This window comes from Thamnophis sirtalis, unplaced genomic scaffold, assembly GCF_051295495.1.
Source record: "Thamnophis sirtalis isolate CommonGarterSnake01/CBP01778 unplaced genomic scaffold, rThaSir2_p1.2 scaffold_5, whole genome shotgun sequence".
NCBI classification, from domain to species: Eukaryota; Metazoa; Chordata; class Lepidosauria; order Squamata; family Natricidae; genus Thamnophis; species Thamnophis sirtalis.
This window is the reverse complement of record NW_028261385.1, coordinates 124,225,595-124,252,511: the sequence shown is the minus strand read 5'-3', so window position 1 is coordinate 124,252,511 and position 26,917 is coordinate 124,225,595. Positions and strand designations below refer to the sequence as shown.

General features: G+C 39.0%; 1 protein-coding gene across 1 annotated transcript; it reads right to left on the bottom strand.

Annotated features, from left to right (window-relative positions):
• PLEK (pleckstrin) lies at positions 1-26,917 on the bottom strand. The gene is made up of 9 exons (XM_014070672.2): positions 26,835-26,917; positions 11,949-12,104; positions 9,131-9,312; positions 7,628-7,719; positions 7,226-7,410; positions 6,035-6,139; positions 3,873-3,956; positions 1,647-1,716; positions 1-641 (listed from the first exon to the last, which is right to left on the bottom strand). Exons 1-9 carry the CDS (start codon positions 26,892-26,894, stop codon positions 502-504), a joined length of 1,074 nt encoding a protein of 357 aa, XP_013926147.1. The 5' UTR covers positions 26,895-26,917; the 3' UTR covers positions 1-501.

The window sequence follows — 26,917 nt, the reverse complement described above, 5'->3', positions numbered from 1 at the left end:
AAAATATATTTTATTGAAAATACTGTTTACAAGGAAAACATTTTTCTCCCCAACCACCATATGCAGCAATCATAAAACAGATATCATATCTATTCATTCATCTGCTTCAGAGGTGCCCCATAAAAGATAACGAAATGTAATAGAAGATCCTAATTATATGTATAATTGCATTTTAAACAAAAAAAAATGTGGGAATTTGGATCCTTCAGATGCTGGTAAACTGGTTCCCTCGCCATCCTTAATCGTTGGCCATATTGTTGGTTGCTGAGTGTTTGTCAGCAGCATCTGAAGAGCTATAGATTACCATTCCTTTTTGGGATAGAGGAAAATAGAAAAACTGATCTATACAACATTAAATATTCTGCCAATTCTAAAACAATCTACATATTGTTAAATAACAGTTTAAATTTAAAACTGATGTTCCTTTCCAGAGAGCTACTGAGTTAGTAAATCACTTTTACGGTTTTTCTTATTCTTTTTTTTTCTAAAACCAACAGTCTTTCATTTTCCAGTTCTAGAGACAAGCTGAATGGCCTTGATCCATTCTGTACGTTCTGCAGAGGTGGCTGCTTGAAGGACGTAGTGCACCTCACTTGCGGTAATAATCTCAAAGAGGTTTCCCTCCACTTCATTTTTCTTGCCTGATTTGGAGAGGACAGAGGGGGAAAAAAGTGAGCAAAGGACCAGGGAGAGGGCTTGTTTCAGCACTTCTGCCTCAGAAGAAATAATTCACTTCCATTCTTATTGAATAACACACATAAATGAAACTCCTTGCACTTCCATTTAATCCACATACTAAATTTCTACCTTTATAAACTTCTCCTTCTGCTTATCTATGTGGAACCAAGTGGTCCAATTTTCTTTTACGTTCTAAAGTTGAGCTGCAAATTAAACCCTGCCACCTCCCATAATTGGATTCCATCCCAAAGATATACGTGTGTGTTTATCAGCACAAATACCACACACACACACACACACACACACACACACACACACACACACATATATATATATAATATTATATATATTCATATTTTGGGACATGGTGACTTAGTGGCTATGACACTGAGCTTGTCAATCAGAAAGGTCGGCAGTTTGGTGGTTCAAATCCCTAGCGCTGCATAACAGAGTGAGCTCCCGTTACTTGTCCCAGCTTCTGCCAACCTAGCAATTTGAAAGCATGTAAAAATGCTAGTAGAAAAATAGGGACCACCTTTGGTGGGAAGGTAACAGCGTTCCGTGCACCTTCAGCATTTAGTCATGTCAGCCAAATGACCATGGAGACATCTTTGTACAGCACTGGCTCTTCGGCTTTGAACCAGTGATGAGCTCCACTCCCTAGAGTTGAGAACAACTAGCACATATGTGCGAGAGGAACCTTTATCTTTACCCTTATTTATTAATAGTTAATGCATAAATGAACTAATGTATAAATGAATCAGGCTTTCCTTGGAAATAACATTTTCCCAGATATTGGGAGTGAAAGGACAATGTTATTAGGTATGCTACAATTTTCAGAATGCTAATCTGAAAATCAGACAAGAGAGGCTGTGTACAAAATCTCATGGGGACCCCCCTCACTTTTGACAAATCTCTCCAAAATTGCACTTCTGCTCTTAATTTAAATACTCCTGCTTAATGATTACCCTCTGATGTGTCTTCAATCGCCGTCACTACACAGCCCCTCAAGTGAATGGCTCCAAGTGGATCTTCTCCCTGAAAGAAATTTCATTCAATATTTATGCAGACTCAAATTCCAGGAAAAAAATGGTGATCTGATGACAGCTCTGCTTTTAAAGGTAGAATGCAGAAGTGGCATGTAGACCAGCTCTTCGTAATTTCTCTCTGGATAAGGAGAAAATTTAAGATTGACCATAGATGCTCCATACAGTTGCTCCTCATTAGGAGACTGCAAGACAGCAGTTTTACAGTGGATTTAGAGCTCTGGGACATGAGAGAATAGCCATCTTGCTTAAACCATGGTTGATACCTTCAAAAGGAAACTGAATTTCATAATCTCTTTTCTAATTACTTTGGAAGTTGCTTATTAACCGCTTTACAGCTACTAGGAATCTTTGGATGAATAGGCTTTACAGCACCAGGTGAGTTTCCTTCAATCCTTAGTGAGAGAAGTTTTAAATAAAACTTTAAGCGCTTAATTTGTTTTCTTTTGGAGTAACCAGCAAAAGTGTGATTAGAACTTTGATTTTGGAAGGTTACAAATAAACTAAGAGTCCAGATGGATTTGAAATAAGATTTTGGAATTAATCATAAAAGTCCTTCCCACAGGAAAATACTTTTGTTTTAAATTCTCTTTATTTTTTTTAAAGATGTGACTTTGAAGGTTGAGCACTAGAGAAAACCAGGAGGAACTAAGAATTGCAATTAAAGGAGAAGTACACTTAAATTTGACTTATTAGTGCAAACTAAAGAAAAATATTTTTACATTAGATGTACTGAAGGATATTTTTAAACACTACAGTCTAGACCTAGACATTCATTTTAAGAGTGTCTGCCTCTATAGACTATATTTTAAAGAAATTACCAAAGAGGAACAAGTCTTATCTGATAAAACTCATTTGAAAGTGGATGTAAAAATGGCAGGCTAAAAGAATGACACGGAAAAAGATATCACACATAAAAGAGAAAGCAGTTGATGCCTTAATAATTGAATAATTAATAATTGAAAGGGATGTACAAATAAACCAGGAGATCATTTTCTTCTACTGGATTTACAAAAAGGTTTGTATTTTGGGAGAATGGATAAAAAAAATGAAAAGAAATCCAAGTTCGAGGACATTATTTGGAGTAGAGATTAAAGGTATGTAAGTATGTATGAGTAGTTTTGCTGATATCTCCAGCAAAGACAGTCTTTATAAAAATTCTTAAGGAAACATATGAAGAATAATCTGTAGAGAATGGGACTGCACACACTGTGCACACAAGCCCTAAGATTTATTTCCTTAGACATTGTCTATCCCTTCCCCGACCTCATCAAGATATCAGAAGGGATCCTTTTAAGAAGGAAGGAAGGAAGGACTCACGTGTCTTAGTCAGATCTGTGGTTTGGAAGAAACAGCATCATATTAATTTAAAGATCTTCTTCATGAACTGTCTGACCTGGGGAACTCCCTTCTGAGGAACTATTTCATAACAAATTGCTCTAAGGCACAGTTTCCCAATTATTACAAATAATTTTGTGGCTTATTGGATTTCCAACACCTAAATGAGAATCTATTTTCTTTCAGTAAATTATTCTGTTGACCTGACTTAGTAACAAGAAGAAAAAAGGCTGAAGAGGAGTACATAAGACAAGAGTTGTTCAAACTCCCTTTCAGACTTCTTTGCTCAACACAAGGAAGTCAAGAGAGAAATGGAGATGGGACCCAAAGGTACAAGAGGCACTGTCCCATTATCTCTGCAGTTTTGTTTTCACATGTGGATAAAGAATACCTTTGGTTGTCCAAGTGTTTGAAGGATAACAAAACTTATTCATGTACAGAGACAATGGAGCAGTCTTTTCCACACAAGTGACATCCATATGTGTTGGACTCCAAAAACTAGAACCCTCAACTACCATTGATTCTGGGTGTTGAAGTTCAGTACTACTAGAGACAAATGTGCAACAACTATACAAATCGACAAGGGTTATCTACTCAGGAAAGTGGCATCATTAAGTGATGCAAATATTACTACATAATTTAATGCTGATAAAATGTATTTGAGCTTTATTATGAAGAAAGAAAGGTGTTAGTAGTAAATTATGGGTGCTAATAGTAAATTAGTAGTAAACATACTATTCCTACAGTGTTCCATAGGTTATTTCAACACCACATAGCATTTCAACAAAATTGAGTGATGTAAACACTTACTGCTGCAGGATCATAGTAATGCATGTAGGCAGGGTCCTCTCTCAAAATAAATTTCCGCACTTTCCAGTTTTTCCTTCTGTGACCCTAAACAAATATTTAAAAAGCATAATTTTTAATTTTCCACTCTGCAGGCATAAATGTCAAACTATAACCAAGCCTTGTTCTCACAATGGAACAAGACACTTTAAATTATCCAATAGCAAAGATTCCAATGATTTTATTGGACTTTACTCTGATGATCAAATTGGTTATTTTGTTTATATTTGAGAGGCCTTCAATTAAATCACTAAAGTTATTTCATTTGATATAGACCAGGCTAAATAAATTGTATCCGTAAGATTACAAGTGATTGCTGAATTCCCTTTCTGTAGGTCTTAGAGCCCCCTTGCTTTGGATTACCACCATTTGGCTGGATTTGATGATTCCATAATCCCATAATTTTGGGGCGGGGTGGAGTGACAGAACCAGCTGTAGTGCAAGCACCAAAAAGTTTTTCCATGTTTAGTTTAAACTCAGCCACCTATATGTATTTATCATATAGTTCCATGCAATATGAATATCACATAAATTATATCATGTCCATACAACCTTTCAGTACATGGGTTTTCTTCCCAATTTATAGTCAGGCTTACTTTTTATTAATAAATATGCCTCTTCCCCCCGCCCCGTTTTTGTGTATCTTTTTTCTCTTTTCTTAAGATTAGTAAAAAACTTGTTGAAAAAGTAAAGAAAATTTGTCAAAAAGCAAAATGGACAGCATGAAAGGCAATGCAGTAGACGTTTACATCTGGTGATTTGTGATTTTGTAATGAAATAGATATGGCATGTTTCACATTTAATTTGTTAAACATTTTTCCAGTGGTGGGTTTCAAAAATTTTTAGAACCTCTTCTGTAGGTGTGGCCTGCTTTGTGGGAGTGGCTTGCTGGTCATGTGACTGGATGGGAGTATCTTGCCAGCCATGTGACCGAGTGGGAGTGGCTCGGCAGTCATGTGACTGGGTTCGCGTGGCCAATTTGTAAAATGTGGTGAAACTCACTTAACAACACTCTTGCTTAGCAACCAAAATGTTGGCTCAGGAACTCTGGCATTGAAGCGCATAAGTCTTAAAGCTTCAAGTTACAAGACCCATGCACCCCTAACCCTTTAGAAAAAAACCCCAGGGATGTTCAAACTTGACAGCTTTAAGACTTGTGGACTTCAATTCCCAGAATTCCTCCTCTCGCTCTTCATCTTGATGATGTGCGGACGGGCGGGGGGAGGGAGCTAGAACCGGTTCTAAATGGCACTGTAGATTTATGGAACCTCTTCTATAGAAGAGGTTAGAACTGGCAGGAACTCACCCATGCATTTTTCTCTCAGTAAGATTTACCAGCCTATTATATCTGGGTAGCAGAAAATAAGAGTAAAACTTTATGTCTGAAACTCATTTAAAAACTGATCATCAGTTCTGCCATAGGTCTTGATCATTTCCACAAACCGTTGCGACTTTTTAATTTTCTGCCAGGGCAGCATGAATCAAGTCAGAAACTCAATGAGTCACATGCTTTTAAGTCTTGGAGTGTTCTTTTATGTGAAGTCCTATTGAATTCTATTAAAGCCAGATCCCTCTGTCTGGAACTATTGAGACACCAGATGAGTGTTACATTTATTCTGTACTACTAAAATGACTCTTTCGGCTGTCTGTTATACTTCAGCTTTTTTTCCATAACTGTTGCAAAAACAGATGACCTTTTTTTTAACATTTACTCATATACCAGTAACAATCAGCTCAGAGAACTGGCATGGGTATACGGTAAATCTAGACTTCTCAATTCCAGTCTTGCCTTCTGGTGTATATTTCTTGCTTCAAAAGCAGGTGAGCTCTGTTTTTCCCTTTTCAAAAAAGCTCTCCACCTCTTATTTTGTTCTGTGGGTTGAAACAAGTTAGGGGTTGGTGAGTGGGGTTCTAGCTCAGAAAATTTGCAGAGTGGCTATATCCCCACTAGCAACTGATCGCTGCTTAGCAATGTGACAGTGTGTGATGCTGCTGATGCAGAATATAGCCAGGAAAATTCAGAGAATGTTCGGTACTTTGGTGATATTTTTAGACTGGGTGATTTCATCCATATGTATTATATCAGTTTATATTTTATCTGACAAAAAACCAAGATATACACCAACCTGTTTCAGCAGACAACCCTGCTTGACCACCAGGCCTCTGAATTCTTCCTTGAAGACTGTGTCATCATCACTGGAGTTGCCCTCACAGAAGAAACCACTGTCAGCCTATTTTAAGACATTGAAGAAGCCAAGTTGATAAATGTCTCCTAGAACAGTTCAGGCTATTAAATAATACTGAACATTTTTTTTAAAAAAACTGTTCGTTGTATAGAATGGCGAAGCCATTGGCTTATCTACCCATTATTCCAATAAGGACATTTTTAATGCATCTACTTTGTCTTTAAAACGGAGGACAAACAGACAAAAAAATTATTTTTGAAGTTTTCCAAAGCTGCTTTCCCTTCTTGACAAATATATTACTATCTTTTATGCAATAAATAGATTTTGGCAAACTTTGCCTTGCCTTACGCAACTTATCTGTAACTCACAAATAAAATCAATTAATCAATCAAGCAGCTGAGGATCATAATACAAGAAGGGCTCAGTTAAAACACACTGTAAAATTTGTTGCCTGTGTCTTAATTCACAGAATTATACAACTGAATGGAAAAGTGAAAGTACATGATAAAAAGAAGCTATTCAGTTTGGTGATGATAAGGACTGACATCAATATTGTTCAATCAATCAAATATGGTCTCTTGAAACTCTATTAATATAATCATCAATATCATGATTATGGCCAAGTAGAAAATGCAGCAGCCAAAATAGAAGAATTAAATCAATCTCTTAAAAGTCCTTTCAGTAAAAGATTATCTTTTTCTGAGTAATATGTGGCCACTCTATCTTAGCAAACTTACATGTTGTGTAGAGATTTGCCAATCAGGGTCCTAAATAAAAAAAATTTACACTGCATTTGCACGAACAATAGAGTGAAACTCAATGCTAGGTAAATCTTCCAATTTTTTGAATTAACTTCCATCAATCTAGTCGCTATGGTTTGTGGCATTATGTAGATTATGGTCACCATGGTTGATGTGGTATCAGATAGTTGACTATGTTCTAGCTAGTAAAGGACAAGTTGTGTGAGTCCAGTTTTAGGCCAAACTAGATGTGCACATGCTAAAGATATTTATTGGTCTGACTATAAAACAGCATTAGATGACTCCAGATGCTTTTCTTATTTCTTGTTTGATAGGTATAATCCAGAAATTCTCTTTGATTTAATAAAGAAGACAACATCTTGACACTTACAAAATAGTAATAAGCATCCTCCATATCCAAGAAAGGGGTTTCTGATAGGCCTTCAAGTGCATTTTTCGATGTATCACCAGCAGCCTGAAAGTAGCCTTCATTCAATAGGGCAGATGCCAGCACTATACCCTCTTGGCGATTTCGTAATGAATTGTTTGACAGCAACCAATCAATCACAGAACTACCTGATGACAAGGAGAAGAACAAAGGATGGTCACCAAAGATACATTAAAAAGCAGTAGATATGGTAAGGATTAAGAAAACAGAAATGCAAATCCCCTGATGATGATTATCTCTGAATCTTAGAAATAATCTTGGAATACATTACAGCTGCATTTTTTAAATATATGCTTTAATTTACCTATTTTGTTGTTGTTTAAGCAATTCTTAACAACTTCCTACCTGTAAAACAATGATTGAAAATTTTCTTGTCTTTTTCCAGCTTCATTTCCCGTATCCCCTTGTTAGGGTCCTTCATAGAGAGATACAAAGCACTGTGCCGAAAACAAAAGAGGTATAATATAACCACACTGAGATTTGTGTAAAACAGCCAGAAATAAACAAATGTTTTAAAACAAAGCAACATTGTTGATTTTTATAAAACAATGGCTTTCCACAAAATAAGGTTTTTAAGATTCCCATGAAGGCATCTAAAGAATGTGGCTATTTATTGTGCTAATGGGCTGCTGATTTGCCCCAGGTTTCTCAATCCTATGGACAGCTTAAATTCTTATGCCTGAAAGAACATGTAGAAATAGATCAACATTTCCAAACAATGGCTTTCTCTAGATCTGTGCTCCCCAGCTACCATAACATCCACCTTATTAAAATTGTTGAGGTTGGCAAACACTGCTCTACATATAAACTACCGTGACCCGTCAAAAGCGCGTTCCACAAAAGCGCGGTCGACGAAATCGCGTATGTGACATCATCACAACGCGACGAAAAAGATCGAAAAATTGAAATAAAAATTAAATTACAGCAAGCCGATACACATAAAGGTAAGGCTTAGGTTAAGGGTTAGGGTTAGGGTTAGGTTAAGGGTTAGGGTTAGGGTTAGAGCGTTAGCGTTACGTTTAGCGTTAGGTTAAGGGTTAGCGTTAGGTTTTTCGTTACGTTAAGGGTTAGGTTTAGGGTTAGGTTTAGGGTTAGGTTAAGGGTTAGGGTTAGGGTTAGGGTTAGGTTTGGGGGGGTTAGGGGAAGGTTTTAGCTTTATTTTTACATTTTTTGATCTTTTTCGATCTTTTTCGTCGCGCTGTGATGACGTCACATATGCGCTTTCATCGACCGCGATTTTGTCGTCCGCGGTTTTGTGGTAGAACCATAAACTACATCCATAATCTATATTGAAACATGGTTTGAATGTATTAAGAAATTAATATTCTTCCAGTTATTAATATTAGGCACTATCTCAAGCAAATCTCCTTGTGCCAAGTTTTCCAAACATTTCTTTAAACCTAGGAGAGAAATGTGAAGTAACTCAACTTTCAATTTAGGAAGCAACAGACAGCTGGAGATGCTGGTCTGTGATGAGAGAGATGTAATAAGAAGAAAAGGTAGCTATTTCACCTGACTGAAGTTAGCTCAGAACTGCTGCTAAAATAAGTGTTTAAGCTCCTTGAGAACAAGGATAGGGGGAAATACCCCTTTTTTCTGAGATCAGAAAATATATAAGGATGCTTTAGTTCCAGCTTGTTAATATAGAAAAAATAGGAATTTGGATGACAAGTTTCAACACAGAATAATTCAAGCAGCTGTTCCTATAGTTGTCCTCAGTCTCAATTGTGGCAGGTCTGAAAATATGGCTTCTAAGTCTGACAACTGCCTCATAAAAATAAAGCTCTTGAAATAAAAGTATTTTCCCACATCCCGCTTATATAAGCAATGTTTAGCTTTGGAACACACCTCAGATTGATGGTTTCAGGAAGCCTGATAGATTTCTTTGTTGATTTCCTGGAAAACCTTTGCCCTCCCAAAATGCATTTGATGGCCTTCTTGATGTCTTTCACCCAAGCATCTCTCTCCTCAAGATGAGAAGCTTGTAAGATGTGATCCTGTTGTTTGGCTGTTGTGAGTTTAAAGACAAACTGGAATAGGAACACATTTTATTGTTAGCCCATATAAATAGGGTTTTTTTTTGTAAGCATCTTAGGTTAGCAAGCAGAGTAGAATAGATAGTTTATTCCCCAGCTAAATGTCTAAACAGGCAATAACATGAAAACTGGGAAAAACAATCCTATTTATTGTCAATATAAGAACTCAGTATTGCGAGATGGGTGCCTAGTTCAGTGTTTCTCAACCTTGGCAACTTGAAGTCCTGTGGACTTCAACTCCCAGAATTCCCCAGCCAGCTATGCTGGCTGGGGGATTCTGGGAGTTGAAGTCCACAGGACTTCAAGTTGTCAAGGTTGAGAAACACTGGCCTAGTTTCATTAGCTCAGAGTTAGAAAGATAAATGGCGATCGAAAAAAGGAAGAGTGCTCAGTTCAGAATATTTTGCCATCCTTCAATGGGCCACTGAAATGGACCAATTCCACAACACTGTAGATATGCTCCAATCTCTGCTGAAATAGGGAAAAACACATTTCCCCTCAGTTGTAATGAATATGTTGTCTTTTATCCATTTGCCATTGTATATACCACCACCAGTCTGAGTTATGAATACTACCATACTTCAAAGCTGCAACTCTCCTCAGATGAGCCTTAGATTTGACCAGGGGTGAAATGCTCTGAAATCTGCTACCGGTTCACTTCATGTGTGCATGCACACTTTGTGCGCATGAGTGCCAAACACACACATGTGCACCGCAGGTGTTAAGAAGCCTTCTCTGACTCTGCAAAGATAGGTAGAACAGCGAGGGGGGGGGGAACAGCTGTGCTGCACGATTTACATTCACTAGAAAGCAGGTTTTCCTGCTTTCTAGTGAATATAAATCATGCAGCACAGTTGATTGTTACACAGCTGATCATCAGAACTTTTTAAAACTTTTTTTAGCATTTTTTTACTACCTATTTGCCTGAACCAGTAATAAAAAAATGCTTTAAAAAGTAAAAAAAAAAGTTCTGACAATCAGCTGTGCCATGCAATTTCTAGCAAATATAAATTGCGTGGCTCAGCTGGTTGTCGCACAGCTGACTACCAGTTCGTCCGAACCGGTAGCATATTTTTTACTAACGGTTCGAGTGAACCGGTAGCATTTCACCTCTGGATTTGACTAAGAAACAGCAGGAACCATGAGTGTTATTCAGTTTATTAACTTCTACATATATAGTGCACCAAAATACTTTCCCCTTTCTATTTTATCATATAACTTTTAAATAAATATCTCCCTATTATTTGGACAGGAGGTTTCAGTGAATTCTGATTGACTCTGAACAGAGATTTAGTTCATTGTGTATCAATTCATACAAACGTATCTACCTTGAAGTGCCTAAAGGAACAGAGGTAGAAAATAAATAATATATCCACAATTTAAAGATCTCAATGACTTTAAAATTCTGAAGACATATGGGTGGAAGCAGCACAGTTTAGTGTTTAAATCCCATTCCCACTGGCCTGCCACACAAGGAGAATGGGGAAGGAAAGACTCCTTTTTCTGAAAATATTGCACAATCCAGCCTAAAGTGCTCAACTGAAAAGAGAGGAAATACTGCTATACTAAGCATTATGTGCCAGAGTAAGACTGTCGTTCGAAATTGTTAGTAACAAAACCACAGTACTGTAAACACTATCTTCACAGATGACTTGAGGGGGAAAAAAGGAAATGTGTACATGGGTTGCACATGAATCCATTACTACAACCGAACCAAAGGAAATTGTCTCTAGGATCAGTAGCTTTTCCATTAACTTTGCTAATTTTTTATATTGTTCAGTTATAGGAACCAGCAAAACACCTATGCTGGATCCAACCAAAAGACTATTTTGTTCGAAACTCACTGTGGCCAATCCAGTTTCTATTTGTGATTAGTTATTTGGCTCTTTTGGCAGTACATAAAAAACATTATTTGTGATTAATGGTGATGATGTTACCTGTGTTGTCAAGGTTTTATTCCTATCAACACTTCTTGCTGGGGGCCACAAATATGATGTGATGGGTCATGTATGCTGGATGTCAAAGGCTAGGGCACAGGCTATTGGACACATACACTTCCATCACTTCTCTTACAGCCACTTGAATCTCAGATTACATCCTAAGGGCAAAGGTTTGGGGCTTTGGCAGAGGTGGGTTGCTCCCAGTTTGAACCGGTTTGGCCGAACTGGTAGTAGCGGTGGTGGGAGGCTCCGCCCACCCATCTGGATGCTTCTGTGCATGCGCAGAAGCGTCATGCACAAGAGCGAACTGGTAGTAAAACCAGTATAAATTCACCACTGGGCTTTGGGGTTGGATGGGGTGAGGTAATTAGGAGCAAAATAAATGATCATAAGATTTCACAAGGCTTAAGAGGTTGATTCTGTCTTTTAGACCATCCCAACTTCCAAATGCACCATATCTTGGAATGAACCCTTCAGAATAATTTCATCCGATTCTACTTGGTGATGTCATAATATCATTTGGCCCAGGAAGGCTACATATTTACATACACAAACAGACAGACAATTTACAAGGCAATTTACATACTGTCCTTAAATACACACCCACCCATTTCCCTTGAATGCAAAGAGTGTTCCCTATTCTTGGGATAGGCCTTACTTCAGCATGCTTCAAAAAACATAAATACTCACTGCTCTTTTAGCAAAATCCTGGCAGGGACTGGTCAGTTTGCTGCCCTTGAGGGGAATCATTCCTTTGGGATTGTTATCAGTCTTCTTCTTAAATAATTCGATTCCATCTTCTGACAGCACTACCCACATAGGCTTCCAGGTATTAAACATACTGCCCTGTATCAATCAATTAAGAGAGTATTATCTACACAGCCAAGGATTGGCATAAACGAAAGTTTTTGTTCCTTTTAAAAGAAAGGTTATCAGAATGAATATTCACATTCTAGGAAGCAGTTGATATACACAGTTTGCTTTGCAGCCATTTTCCCACTGAATGTCAGCAAGTGATTTTAGAATGCTGAGTAAGCTACAAATGGGATTGGCTTGTAGTCACAATAGGGAGACTTGAAAAAATGTCATTTAATGGGCCATATCATGTCTTCTCTTAGGCACTCCACCAATCTACATTCTTCTTTCTGTCACCTTTTTCCTTCTGCATTCTTTGAACACATTCCAATGTCATCCCCCCGCAGTCCCCCCCACAAAATCAGACAACAGTACTTCTGTACGCTTCTGAAGTTTCAGTATTTTGAATTGAAAATAAGTGTAAGATAACATGTGATGTGGTGAGAGATCTTGACTGCAAGACCCATAGGTATGGTCATATAACACCACTAAACCTGCCAATAGTTGGCCATTCTTTAACTTCCCCAACCTTGATTCTTTGAAATGTATTAAAGCTATAACTCTTAGAATATCACAGCCAATACATCCAAGGGGCACAGGATTGAGCTTCAAAATCTGTAGTTAGTGGTGGGGAGTGCTTCAAATAAATACTGGCCATTGGATTTGGTTGACAATGTCAATTGTTTTAAACAAAGGCTTTTTATTTGGTGGTGTTGGGATATTGTTTCTGGTTTTTATGCTTACCAAAGGGGGAAAAATGAAATTTAGAATCTAGTTTGAAGGTTTAATAATTGTGTACTTACAGATCTGGCTTGCACTAATTATAAGTTATATTAAAAGTTAAGGTTGTAAGTTAGTCTTTTACTGTTTTAGAAAGAATGGGAAGTCAACACTTTCCTCTTTTCTCCTTTTTTTTAAAAAAACCTGCATCCCCCCCTTTTATCTTAATCCTTATTTTCATTATATTTTATATTATAATAAACTTCAATAAAGCACATGATTTTAAAAAAGAAGAAGCTTGTGCCCTGGGTAACTATTGCTACATGGACACAGCCATGATTTATTTAGCAATGGAACAGGAAGGGTTTGCCATTATGTCCTCTGAAACTTTTTTTAACAAAGAGTTTTGATAGTCCTTGATCATCTTTGTGAGGAAGTGAAGTTGGGATTGCCGCCTGCAGAAACCCTACCCACACACTTCCCTCAGGCACTGAGACATGCACTCATAAATTTACTCACAGGCCTGCTAGCTGATGTTGCAGCCACCTGTGGTAATTGAGCCACACCCTGGTGTTTTGACGGATTTGACAGCCAGAGGCAATTTCACCCCACCCAGTCTTACAAAAACAAATGCTAAAAGAGTGAGAAAAAGATGTGCATAACAAGAAAAGTAAAAGCAAATGGCCTACAGATGAAGAAGCAAAGGTGACATTTGCTCTGCAGGTTGGTGTCCCTAAACGTGATACTGCCATTCAATTGGGAGGAGGGGGAGTCAATTTATTGGCAATGCCTGTGACTGGTTTCCTGGTGCCGAAAAGCCGGAGATCCCACCACTTTTTGGGGAATGTTTATGATGTGTGGGGTGTTTTACTTTAATGTCTAACGAAAGATAGCCATGGGAATGTATGTTTATTTGGCTCTCAGGACAGTTGATAAAGGAAACATCTTCACACTTGTGTATTGGTTAGAATTTGCATGGGAGAGGTCACTACTGCTTTAATTCTACCTGCATTGCCTAAGGGGATTCTGATGTTGCTTTGCCTCTAATGGTTTCCATTCTTCTTAATTAAAGGTTCCTTTTGAAATAATGTTTCAAGAGTCTTCACTTTCTTAAGTTAGGAGAGGAGCCCTTACATAAAGCAACATCTGCAAAACTGTCAACCAGGAGAGACAACATTTGCTCTGCTGAGGGGACCCTGCAAACCATGTCTGAGCACAATAGCAAACAAGGGGAAGGTGACTGCTGGAGGGAGATGTCAACCCCCCCCCAACCAGAGACCTGCTCCATGTACCCTGTTGGAAAGGATGAGGTAAGCCTGGAGGACCCCAAAAAGCCCTGCTGGTCAATTGGCATTGGGACGAAAGACGGCTGGGATGGGAGAACCAGGGGAGTCACTCTTATAGTCTTATACACTCTTATACACTCAATGTAGCTGAAAACTAGGGTGGAAATTGGAGTTAGAAGACTCCTCTGACCAGGAAGAGCTAAATGAAGCTTCGCTGAGAGAGGATTGTCTGAAGAGACATGTAACCCAGTTGGTGATGGAGATTTTGGAAAAACTCAACATCCGGGGGGAGCCAGAACGGCAACCAAGAGGCATTGGAAGGGCGGCAACCACAGACAATGCCAGGGGAGCTAACCCCCCTCTGGACCCTGCTGATCAAGCAGATGGCACAGCAGCAACAGCTAGGAACCCAGCAAACCCTCCCCCCCATTGGCGCATGGATTAGGGGCCGCTCCCAACCAACCCTGAAACCAGCAATTAGAAAGAAAAACTCCTTCTCTTTGGGTGAAGTTTGATGGGAACCTGAAAAAATTGGGATTCTTTGTGGCACACGTGCTCATCTACATGCAAGAATACGGGCGTGATTTTCAAACCCAAGGATCCCAAGTACGAGTGGTTACCCTAGCCCTGGAAGGAGCCGCTGCCAGATGGATGGTGACACTAGATGATGCCGATGCACCAGAACTGCGGGACTTCGACTGTTTCATGATGGCCTTGTGATGAAGTTTTGAAGACCCCCCCTCTCAGACTGCAAAGCACGCGACCACATTAAAGTTGTGAAGCATGGATGCCGGCCAGTGGTAGAGTATACCGAAGAATTCCAAGACCTGGCATGTCGTGTGAAGTGGCCAGAAGATATCCTGGTAAGCTGGTTCAAGGACGGGCTGAGTGATGACTTCTACAAAGCCTGTGTGGCCCGAGGGGCACCGAATCACCTACATGAGTAGTATCTCACTGCTGAAGAGGCAGAGATCGACATAGCCAGGAACCAGTACCAAGCAGGGTGAATTTGGAAGAAAACCCCACCAATAGAAGCAAGAGCCTTTCAACCTGCAAACAGCATCTTCTCTGAAACCCTCAGCCTGTTTCAAGTGTGGAAAAGACGGGCACCGAGCTGCAGAATGCAGTTCTCAAGCACCAGCTAAGAAAGCAGAGCGCCCATTGGGGGGGGAACTATGAAACCTGGCCAATATGGGAAAGAAATGGTCTTGAGGAGCAGGAAGATCGTAGAATCTCCACCCCCTCTCCTCTTTGAGGATGAAACCCCAGCTTTGCAGCAGGAGGAACCATACTCATCTGGAAGAGATCCAGAGGATGAACCCCTGGTAAGCAAATGAATTAAACTGATTAGCATCCCCGTAAGATTGTTTATCCCCAACTGGGAGAGGATAAAAATCTCTGCTTTAGTGGACTCAGGGTGCACCCGCTGTTTGATCAGACCAACCCTGGTAAGGAAGTTGAGGATTAATGTAAGAAAGCTGAAGAGCCCCATAGCTTTTTGCCAACTAGATGGGTCAATAGCAGGGGGGAGGCAGCTTCATTTGCCACTGAGCCTCTAAAGATTGGCATCAGAAGCCACAAAGAAATACTTATATTTATAGTGGCACCAGGCATGGAATGGCCACTAGTTTTGGGTCTTGCATGGTTGAAAAAACAGAACCCCAAAATTAATTGGAAGAAAGGCACCATAAGAGTGCAGATGCACGTGACTTTTGCTGAGAATCCACAACAGGAAACTGAGGGGGCAGAGCACCAAGAAACAGCAATGCCCTCTTACAACCAAGGGCATACCCAAAGAATACAAGGACTTGGCTGAGGTTTTCAGCGAAAAAGCCTCTGACGAGCTCCCCACCCCGCCGCTCCACTGACTGTGCGATAGAAATTCTACCTGGGGCCAAACTCCCTAAACCCAAGATGTATAGCATGTCTCTGAGGGAACTGGAAGAACTGAAGACATTCATTGAGAAAAACCTAGCAAGGGTTTTCATTGAACCAGCCCGAGCAAAAGTTGCAGCTCCAGTGTTATTCAGAGAGAAAAAAGGCTCTAAACGTCTATGTGTCAATTTTCGAAATTTGAATTCAGTCATGAAGGATATGCTAGCACACCTCGCAAAAGGGAGAATTTTTTCAAAGCTGGATTTAAGGGAGGTTTACTACCGTATCAGAATTAAGGAGGAAGATGAATGGAAAATGGCATTTAACACCCCTCTTGGATGCTATCAATTCAAAGTGCTACCATTTGGGCTACAAGGGGCCCCTGCAGTATTTATGCAATTAATAAACGAAGTGTTGCAGGGGCATTTATAAAAGGGCTGTTTGGTTTATATAGATGACATTTTGTTATATTTTGAGACCAAGGCTGAACGTGTAAAACTAGTCTGGGCGGTTCGGAACAAACTTTGCTCTGCCAAACTTTATGCTAAACTCTCCAAATGTGAATTCCACCAAGAAAAAATTGATTACTTAGGATACCGTATTTCACACCAGGGCATAGAAATGGATCTGGGATCCACCCAGAACATGTAAACAGTTACAAAACTTCCTGGGATTCGCCAACTTTTACAGCCAGTTTATCCCCGCTTTCGCCCAAATTGCTCTCCCCATCACCAAGCTCTTAAAAATGAAGGGAGAGGGTAACACAAAACCCAAGCAGCCTTTGAACTGGACAATGGAATGCCAAGCTGCATTTGAAAAACTTAAACGGCTGTTTTCAGCAGAGCCAATTCTAAAGCACTTGAACACAGAGAAACCATTTGTCATACAAGCAGATGCTAGCGATGTGGCAAAAGGAGGGGTCCTGCTTCAGAAAAATGAGCAAGACCAATTACAACCGTGCGCTTACACATCCCAAAAATTGAATGAATCTGAGCAAAAGTGGGCCATTTGGGAGAAAGAGGCTTATGCAGTTCAGTGGGCTCTTTTAACCTGGAGGCATTTCCTAGAGGGGAGTAAGATTCCTTTTGAAGTCTGGATGGATCACAAAAATTTAGAAGCCCTAAAGGCCCCAAGGAAACTCTCCCCAAAATATGTACGATGGGCTCAGTACTTTAAATGGTTTGAATTTATGCTCAGATATCTCTGGGGGGGGGATTTTCTGGCAGATGCACTATCCAGGAAACCGCAATACAATAGTATGAAGCCAGATGTAATCAAACCCATGATACAAAACAATCAACTAGCCGCTAAAGTAACCACCAGATCCCAGGCAAAACAAGATACTCTGATGGACAATGACACCACCCAAACTTTTAAACAAGCTTTAGCCACCGATGAATCATTTTTGAGCAACAAATCCAGCTGTCTGATAAAAGATAACTTAGCTTGGGTGGGAGGGAAGTTGTATGTTCCACCTAGCCAAAGACTGTGCTTAATGGCAAAGTGCCACGACTCCAAATTAGCTGGACACTTTGCTTTTGTGCAAACTTTACACCTCATTAAAAGGCAATTTTGGTGGCCATCACTAAAAAAGGACATAGAGAGCTATGTAGCTAGCTGCCCTATTTGTGCGGTAGCTAAAAGAGGCCAAGGGAAAATCCCAGGACTGTTATAGAAGGTAGCTGAACCTTCAGGAGTCTGGAAGGAGATTGCTATGGACTTTATTGTCAAACTACCAGAAAGTGCGGGGAATACTGTTATTTGGGTTGTAACAGACCTGTTTTCAAAACAGGCAGAGTTTATACCTTGCCAAACGATCCCAACTGCCAAAAGTCTAGCCAACTTATTCCTCTGATACACAATTATCACCTTCTTGGAGCCCCACAGGGAATCGTCTCTGACAGAGGGGTCCAATCACCTCAAAATTTTGGAGGGCATTTTTGACCTTACTTGGCACCACCCAAGGATTGAGCTCCAGTCACCATCTGGCCACTAATGGGCAAACTGAAAAATTGAACTCAGAACAATATCTAAGATGTTTTATTAATTTTCAATAGGATAACTGGACTGATCTTTTACCTTTTGCAGAAGTGGCCTTCAATAATGCTGTGCACTCAAGCATTGGTTTCACACCTTTTAGAGTAGCAACAGGCCAAGAGTTCAGCCCCATGCCTGAACTACCCACAGAAGAACCCACTATTCCCTCACTTAAATGATAGACACACTACGAAACACATGGCCAGTGGTTAGATTAGCTTTACAGAAAGCTAGAGAAGCTTTTAAAATTCAAGATGACAAGAAAAGAGTAGAACCCAAACCTTTCCATGTTGCAGATAGAGTATACTTATCTACAAAATTACTGAGGTCATTGCAGCCATCAAAGAAATTAGGGCCAAATTTCATTGGACCTTTTCCTATCACTAGAGTCATCAATCCAGTAACTGTAGAATTACTCCTTCCAAAGACACTCAGGGAAGTCCACCCAGTATTTCACATAAGTTTACCCCAAAGAGAAGTAATCTCACAACTCAGACCACCTGCACCTACACCACCTGTCTCTATCATGATAGAAGATGAACAACATTTTGAAATTAAGGAAATCCTGGACTCTAGGACCCACAGAGGGAAAACCCAATACTTAGTTGCTTGGAAGCATTTACCTTCATCCCAAAATGAATGGGTAGTTAAACACCATGTTAGGGCTTCTACCCTATTGAAAAAATTTAAGTCCCAATACCCTGACAAACCTTGTTAAAATACTATTGTAGAATTTCTGTTTCTATCTTTTCACAGGTGGATCACTCCTTTTTCTAAAGAAGGCAGCATGTCAGATCCCTAAACGCGATACTGCCATTTAATTGGGAGGAGGGGGGCCTTGGAGTCAATTTATTGGCAATGCCTATGACAACTGATATTTTACAACTGGTTTCCTGGTGCCGAAAGGCCCGAGATTCCACCACTTTTTGGGGAATGTTTATGATGTGTGGGGTGTTTTACTTTAATGTCTAATGAAAGATAGCCATGGGAATGTATGTTTATTCAGCTCTCAGGCCAGTTGATAAAGGAAACATCTTCACACTTGTGTATTGGTTAGAATTTGCATGGGAGGGGTCACTACTGCTTTAATTCTACCTGCATTGCCTAAGGGGATTCTGATGTTGCTTTGCCTCTAATGGTTTCCATTCTTCTTAATTAAAGGTTCCTTTTGAAATAATCTGTTTCAAGAGTCTTCACTTTGGTGTTCATCATATCTTGTGGTCATGGCACTTGAGTGAACTACAAGGTATGATGAACACCATATACTGGTGGAAATCCTGCCTGGAGCTTGGAGTTTGCCTGAAGCTCAGCAGCAGCTGGGAGAGGAACAGCTAGACTGAAAAGCACCTCATCCCACCTAGTGCAAGAAGATTTGGAAAAAGCAAAGATTTTAAATTACTTTAAAAACCTGGAGGTGTATTTTGAATATTAACAAGCTGACAGGATCATGAAGGCTCAGCAGTTAAAGATGCTGAGCTTATCAGTTGGAAAGCTGACAGTCCAGGTTCAAGCACCGAGAATGGGGTGAGCTCCTGTTATTTGCCTTAGCTCCTACCCACCTAGCTGTTCAAAAGCTTGCAAATATGAATAGATAAATAGGTACCACTTCAGTGGAAAGGTAACAGCATTCTGTGCGCCTCAATCAGAGGTGGGTTGCTCTCAGTTTGGCCCGGTAGTGGCAGAGACGGGAGGCTCCGTCCACCCACCCCGCCCTTCTGCACATGCACAGAAGCATCGCACACACGAGAGGGAGAGAGAGAGAGAGCGCACACACAAGCGAACCAGTAGTAAAACTGGTACAAACCCACCACTGGCCTCAACGTATAGTCATGTTGGCCATGTGACCACAAAAGCGTCTTCCATGGCTCCCTCAACTAAAAAACAGAAAAGAGCAACACTTCCTAGAGTTAGACACAACTGAACAGGTGAAACCAATACCCTTGAGTTAACAGACTGAGTATAAAGGACTGAGCATATACAGTACATATATACTCCATCTGATACTAAGCAGGCTTGATCCTGTATAGCTTCTGAGTACAGATATGGTTAACCAGGTGCCACCATTTGCTATTTCTCAAATTTAGTCACTACAATAGCTGTTAGCCATCTGGGATAAACCAGGTAGGAAACATGACTAGATAAGATGACTCCACATTTTTGTAAGACTACATTAATAGAATCTTGCAAGTCTGATGGTACAAACTTTCTGTCTCCACTTTTAACTGTCTGCTCCAGTAAGATAGGACCTTTCTCTAACCATTATACACTTGGGGGCTCCCACTTCTCTCATCTGATTGTTTCCCAGACAATATCTCCTTCTTTCACCCCTCAAAGTCATTCACACATTCTGTTACCGGAACTTTTTTATTGTTTAAAAATATTACACTAGCTTTTTCTTTCTTTGGTGTTTTGTTTTGCTTTCACATGCGGCAATGACATTTTTAATGTTTATTGTTTAATTTGTACCCAAATTTACTGTAATTGGAGTCTGAATCTGTTTTTAAGTATTAAGGTCTTGAATTATGTGAGTAATTTTAAAAAGCCCTGTGAATATATCTAATATCTCTTCCTTAACTAAATCATCAACAGATACACAAAAGCAGAATTTATAGGAAAATGATTTAATTTCTCCATAAATCTAAACCTTGATAACAGGCACTTGAAAACAGATTATGAACTGTAGCAGCAACAGCATCAAATCAAATCAAATACCTTTATTATGGCCTTTGACCAGCCTTTACAATAAAAGGGTACATTAAAAAGAAAATAGTTTAATACAGCAATTCGATATTAGGCAAGGGGAAAAAAATAATAAGACAATAAGCTGAGGTGGCGCAGTGGGTAGAGTGCAGTACTGCAGACTACTTCAGCTGACTGCTATCTGCAGTTCAGCGGTTCAAATCTCACCGGCTCAAGGTTGACTCAGCCTTCCATCCTTCCGAGGTGGGTAAAATGAGGACCCAGATTGTGGGGGCGATATGCTGACTCTGTAAACCGCTTAGAGAGGGCTGAAAGCCCTATGAAGCGGTATATAAGTCTAACTGCTATAAAGTAGTATGTCTAATTAAAAATTTTGCACAGGTGTGTAACTTGACAAAACATTTGACCACCTAATATATGAGTGTAGGGTTAGTATCCCTTAAAAAATAATAAGCGTAAAATACATCTGCATGGCTCTCATATTTGGAAATTGATTGGGGCAATCAGGGTATGTCTTGGTGCACCATAGAAAAGGCACTATATGAGGACATCAGTGAGAGTTTCTACCTTCCTGGAAGGGGCAAAGCCTCTATGAATCAGGGGTCCCATGAAATCTTCTGTAGGGGTAGAGCTGATGGGAGGGCATCAAATTGGGCTCTAGAAAAGGCCCACTAAGCACTATTTGCTTAGTGTTAAATTGGATAACTACCCCCCTGATAGAGAGCTAGTGACCGGCTAATAATTGGTGATAGAATTCAGGGCATTGGTGATATCATTTTGGCGCTCAGTGTCCCCAATTGTCTCTTTAACTGCGTCATCTGCAGATGAATGCTAGAGAACTACCATTTAAATTTCCTACAACCCTCCAGAGGGAAGCCTTGTTGGTGACCTTATGGAAAATTAAAATGCAGCTGCTGATTAGTAATTCAACGAATATCAGCTGGAGCCCCAGCAGGTGCTTGAGGTTTCTGTTCACTGGTTTTAGCCTGAAGAGCACTTTTAAATTGCTACAAAATTGGCATTCTTTGTATACTTAGCTCACCTTTCTGTCCCTGTGCTGCCAAGGTTGGTTTCTTCCAGTGACATTTACAATGAATTACTACCTGGATTAAACCACCTTGAGAGAAATTGCATAGCTGACCATGCAGTTTCTTATTAAAAATTGTTGCATAGATTTCTTAATTCCTTCCCTTCCTTGAACTAATCAGAAAGAGGGTTAAGTGCTCTAAACTGGAAATGATTATTAGAAGATTTGTTGCCCAGAAAATAGTTTGTATAAATTTCCACAGGGACTTTAAGATCCCTTACAAATGTAAACATTTATAGACCATAGATGTTATAACCCTTGTTTCACCTAATTAGGTAAAGTAGAGTTCACTGGAGTTGGACAGCCAATAAATTTAAAATAGTAATAAATGCATAATTACAGCAGACTGGCACTAGGAGTTCTGAAAATACAGTGGTACCTTGGTGCTCATCATTAATTGGTTCCGGGAGGCATGATGAATACCAAAAATGATGCATACCAAACAAAAATTTTCCTATAAGAGACAATGTAGTGAGTCACAAGGCAGCTGACACTGATAAGTTATAGGTTTTGTGTTGAGTACCAAACAAACGATGAGTACCCCGACAAAATTTTTGAGTCAAAATGCATTGAGTACCAAATTCAATGAGTTTCAAAGCAGTTGAGTACTAAGGTTCCACTGTAATATAGGTTTGCCACCTTGGTGAGCCCAGAAACAGTGAAGAAATTGTTTTTATTTTTGTGAAGGGCACAGAAAGTATATTCAAGTAGAAGGAAAATCACTTGAGTATTGGTAAATAGAGTGACTGGCTGATAACATTGTGTCAACTTAACCAGAAAGAATGAGTGCCGCATAGTTGCTGGTTCCCAATTCATAGCATCCTGATTGCAAAAGACATCTAAAAGTAGCGCAAAATGCCTTGTCTAATATGTGTTACTATTTAGTTATACAATTTATATGGCTTCTTTTGCAAGATCAAGAAGGATCTGTGTCTCCCAAAAATACAACAAAGTTCAAATGAAATCTCTAACCACATTGTGTATAAGGTTTTTCTTAGTGAATAGTTTGAACCCATGCAACTGTGTTGCATTTTCCTTGACAGGCTGAAAAAAAAAATCAGATAGCTGGAATCCTACAGATTTCACTAACATGCGAAACAGGAATAAATTCTTTTCTTGAAACAAAGATCAAAGCCAAGGAAGAAATTCCTGCCACAGGAATGATGTTATTTTTATAGGGTGCTGGGAAGGGAACGCTAAAAAGAAGAAGAAGAAGAAGAAGAAATAGCATCCATGCCACTTCCCTAAACCTTCACTTCTCCTTTTCTCTTTTCTGTTACAAAGATGTAATTTCCCCAGCTTAAACCACCTCTGAGAACCCAAAATCTTACCACATATACTGTGCGGGTGAGTTAAGCATGTTATAGCCTGCATGCACAATTTAATAAAACCTTCCCATAACGCAGTCCTAAACGCATTTATCTAAATCCCATTAAATTCTGATTTCAGCATCCATATGCCTGGAAATTGCACTACTACTCCTTTTCTGGCTGAATTATCATGGCAATGTACTGTACTCTATATAGCTGCCCTTGAAGGCATTCCATTTCAGCTGAGCCAAATACAGTAGTTTGAATGAGTGGTTGGCAGAAGTGTGTCAAATTCAATGACAATTCATTTTTGTTGTTTTCTTTTCGTGCACAGTCCAATTCATTTTAGGTTCTTCCTTGCTTCTAAATGAAACCTACAAATGTGATTCTTGCAGAACCTTTTTTTAAAAAGTCAAGGCTTTGTATGAGTTTTTGTTTTAATCTGCTACTACTGTTGACATGGTTTCTGTGACTACATTTTACGAAACACCGTTTTTAATTTGCTTATATTTTTATATGTGTGTCTGTCTATATCTTCAGCACCATGTCAGTATGGGAAAACAACCCTTCAAATGATGTATGTTTAACAATAATCTGAGGATTTTCTCCCATACTGACACAGCATTAAGGAGGTGGAGGTCTGGGAAGGAGGATAAAAAATGGAGATGTGCAGAAAAAAAAAGTTCCATTTATCACATGTTTTTTCCCCTAAGCCCTTACATTTCTAGGAAATGGAGAAAAGGAGTGCAAAACAAACCAGCAAAGAACAACATTAGACCAGTGCTTCTGATTCTATTCTTGTCATTGCTCTTATAGTTCCATTTACTGAAATATGTTATCTGTATATTGGAGCCGTATTTTACTTCCTTCCATATTCTATTTAATTTGCTTTTGTGGTCTTAGCATTTATTGACTGTTTCTGGAGCTTTGCTAATCATCCCTTAAGGCTAGGTTCCTGCAAGTCCCAGTGATCCACAAACCACAATACTATTTTAACTGGGTGTGCTATGTAGATCCAGTGGGTAGTTTAGGGAGCAATCTCTTGTTCAAATTTAGCCATTTGTGTTAATTGAACACTATAATTAAAATGTAGATGGTGAATTGGATGAATACAGCCCTGATTTTGTGGTGTAAATTGTCCAAATTCCCATTGGTCAAAGACAACTTGGCTTAAGTCATGCCACTTCTTGAATGCAGCAACAGATAAAAATAATTTTTCAGTTTCTACTCATATTGGAAATAGTTTGCCTCCATGCTTTCCCATCAGTCTCCAAGGTATTGCAAAACTTCCCTTTCCTTGTTTCCCCTAAATCTTTAACCTCCAACATAAATATACTAGAAATAACTTTTAGTGGACTCAACTTTACTCCAGAGTTTTACAGAGTTACAGAGTTTTAATGGATCCACAGGGGAAAATAATAATGAAAGATAAACTTGTTCCCCTTTACTTTAATTAGTATCACATTATAGCAATGAGAGAACCATGAAAAGAGGAAAAGAAGAAAAAAGAAAGGAACATCTGCGTAATATCTTTGCACTAGGGACAAAAAAATATATATCAGAAGCTGCCATTACACAAAGGATAATTTTACTGATAAGCCAAGCCTTTTCTTGTGATAACAGATAAATGTTCTGACAACAGAACCCATTTTATATACAGTGCACATACCAAGGACAGGACTAGTGAAAAGAGACAATAGTTACCAAAATCACAATGGGGGAAAAGAGAAAATTAAGCCTTTTTCCCATTAACCACATTCTCTGTAGAAATTCTACCACGCAAATACGTTAGACACGGGAAACACTTTCTTGGTGCTGATTAGAGATAAGGTGTGTTGTTTCAAAGGCTGATTTTCAAAGTGACAGCAATTGAGAAAGAAACAATCTTACTAGCAGTGAAATCTAGTTTCATGATATAGCTGGAACTGAATAACAAGGAGGGGTGGGTGGAACCTCAAACAGGTTGATAAATTTCATGCCTAATCAGGTTTTCAGTTTTTGTTTTTGAAGACTTAATTAAGAAGGATTCAGTGGCAGGATTTTTTCTGCTAACCAGGCTTTATTGACTGTGCCATACAGAGCTAGATTTTTGCACTACATTAAGCCATACTCTGGATCACAAGCCAAAATGGTGAACTTCATACAACACAAGCCAAAACCAAACATAAAACTTTCAATAGTATGGCTTGTCATAATGCATAATGCATTATCATTATCCAGATTTTATGTAAGTCTGATCACTCACAGCTTTAAATTGTCTTAATTTAATTTAATTTAATTCTTCCTACAAAATATTTTGGAATAATGTGTTTATTAAAAATTTGAATGCCATGCTTTAAAGGAGAATTTTCCACTGTGACTTAGACTGCATTAAATCCCACTATTGCTTAAATAGATAAAAATTAAATTATTGATTAAAATACAAGACATCAATTAAAATTCCACCACAGACTGGTGATTAGAAAGGTTTGTTGCAACATACAAATTTAACAGGACATAGTTTTGGTCATTAATCTAGATAATTGGCCATTAAGGCTAATTCTTATTAGGAAAAGGAAATTACATTCTCTTTCTGATGGATCAATTACTAAGAATAGAACAGAACAGAACAGCATAGAACAATAGAGTTAGAAGGGACCTTGGAGGTCTTCTAGTCCAGTGTTTTTCAACCACTGTGCCATGGCACACTAGTGTGCCGTGACATAGTGTAAGGTGTGCCATGGGAGAATTACTTTATATATAGTCAATATAGGCACAGAGTTAAATTTTTTTAACATTTTCTAATGGTGGTGTGCCTCGTGATTTTTTTCATGAAAAAAGTGTGCCTTTGCACAAAAAAGGTTGAAAAACACTGTTCTAGTCCAACCCACTGCTCAGACAAATGGTTGTCCATCTTCTTAAAAACTTCCAGTGTTGGAGCATTCACATGTTCTGGAAATTTCTGCTTAGTTCTAGGTTATTTAGTTTCCATCCATTGCTTCTTGTCCTGCCTTCAGGGACTTTGGAGAATAGCTTAACTCCCTCTTCTTTGTGGCAACCCCTGAAATATCAGAACACTGCTATCATGTCTCCCCTAGTCCTTCTTTTCATTAAACTAGACATATTCAAATGCTCCTCTAGCATTCTGTAATTCAGCCTTGCTTCACATCATGTCATTCAGGATCAGGTGAGGATGGGAACAGTAACACCCCCATAATATTGGAGAGAAATAGCCATGCCTGCAGAAGTCTTTTCAGTGAGTGACATGTTGAGTTGGCAGCCAAATATTCAGTTAATCAGCCAGACAGATGGATGATAATATTAAATCTTGGAGGATTTAATATTTCTGATTGTATGTTTCTCAGGTTTAGATACTGTCACTCTCACAGTCTCAGTATTCTCAAAGAAAATAAGTACCAATTTACATTTTTGTCATTCCTCAGTCTTAGCATTGGTAGAAAATTGAAATTATATGCCAACAGATCTGAAAGGTACCAATTCTAAAATATTGCAGAGATAAAGCAAGAGCAAATCATTTCTGAAAAATCTTGCCAAGAAAACTGCAGGGATTCATCCAGGCAGCCTCCAAGAATCAGACACAATTGAAGAAAAAGAAAAAGCATATTATATTTATGTATATTACAATAAATGTATGTATATTATAAATACAGACACACACACAGCTGTAATTCCATAAGAATGTAATTTCCATATAATCCTCACATACCTTCTTCACTAGATAGCCTTCCCTTATCCGTCTGGGTTCTCGTTCAGGTCCTTGTTCCATCTTTGCCCTGTTCTTTTTTAGTT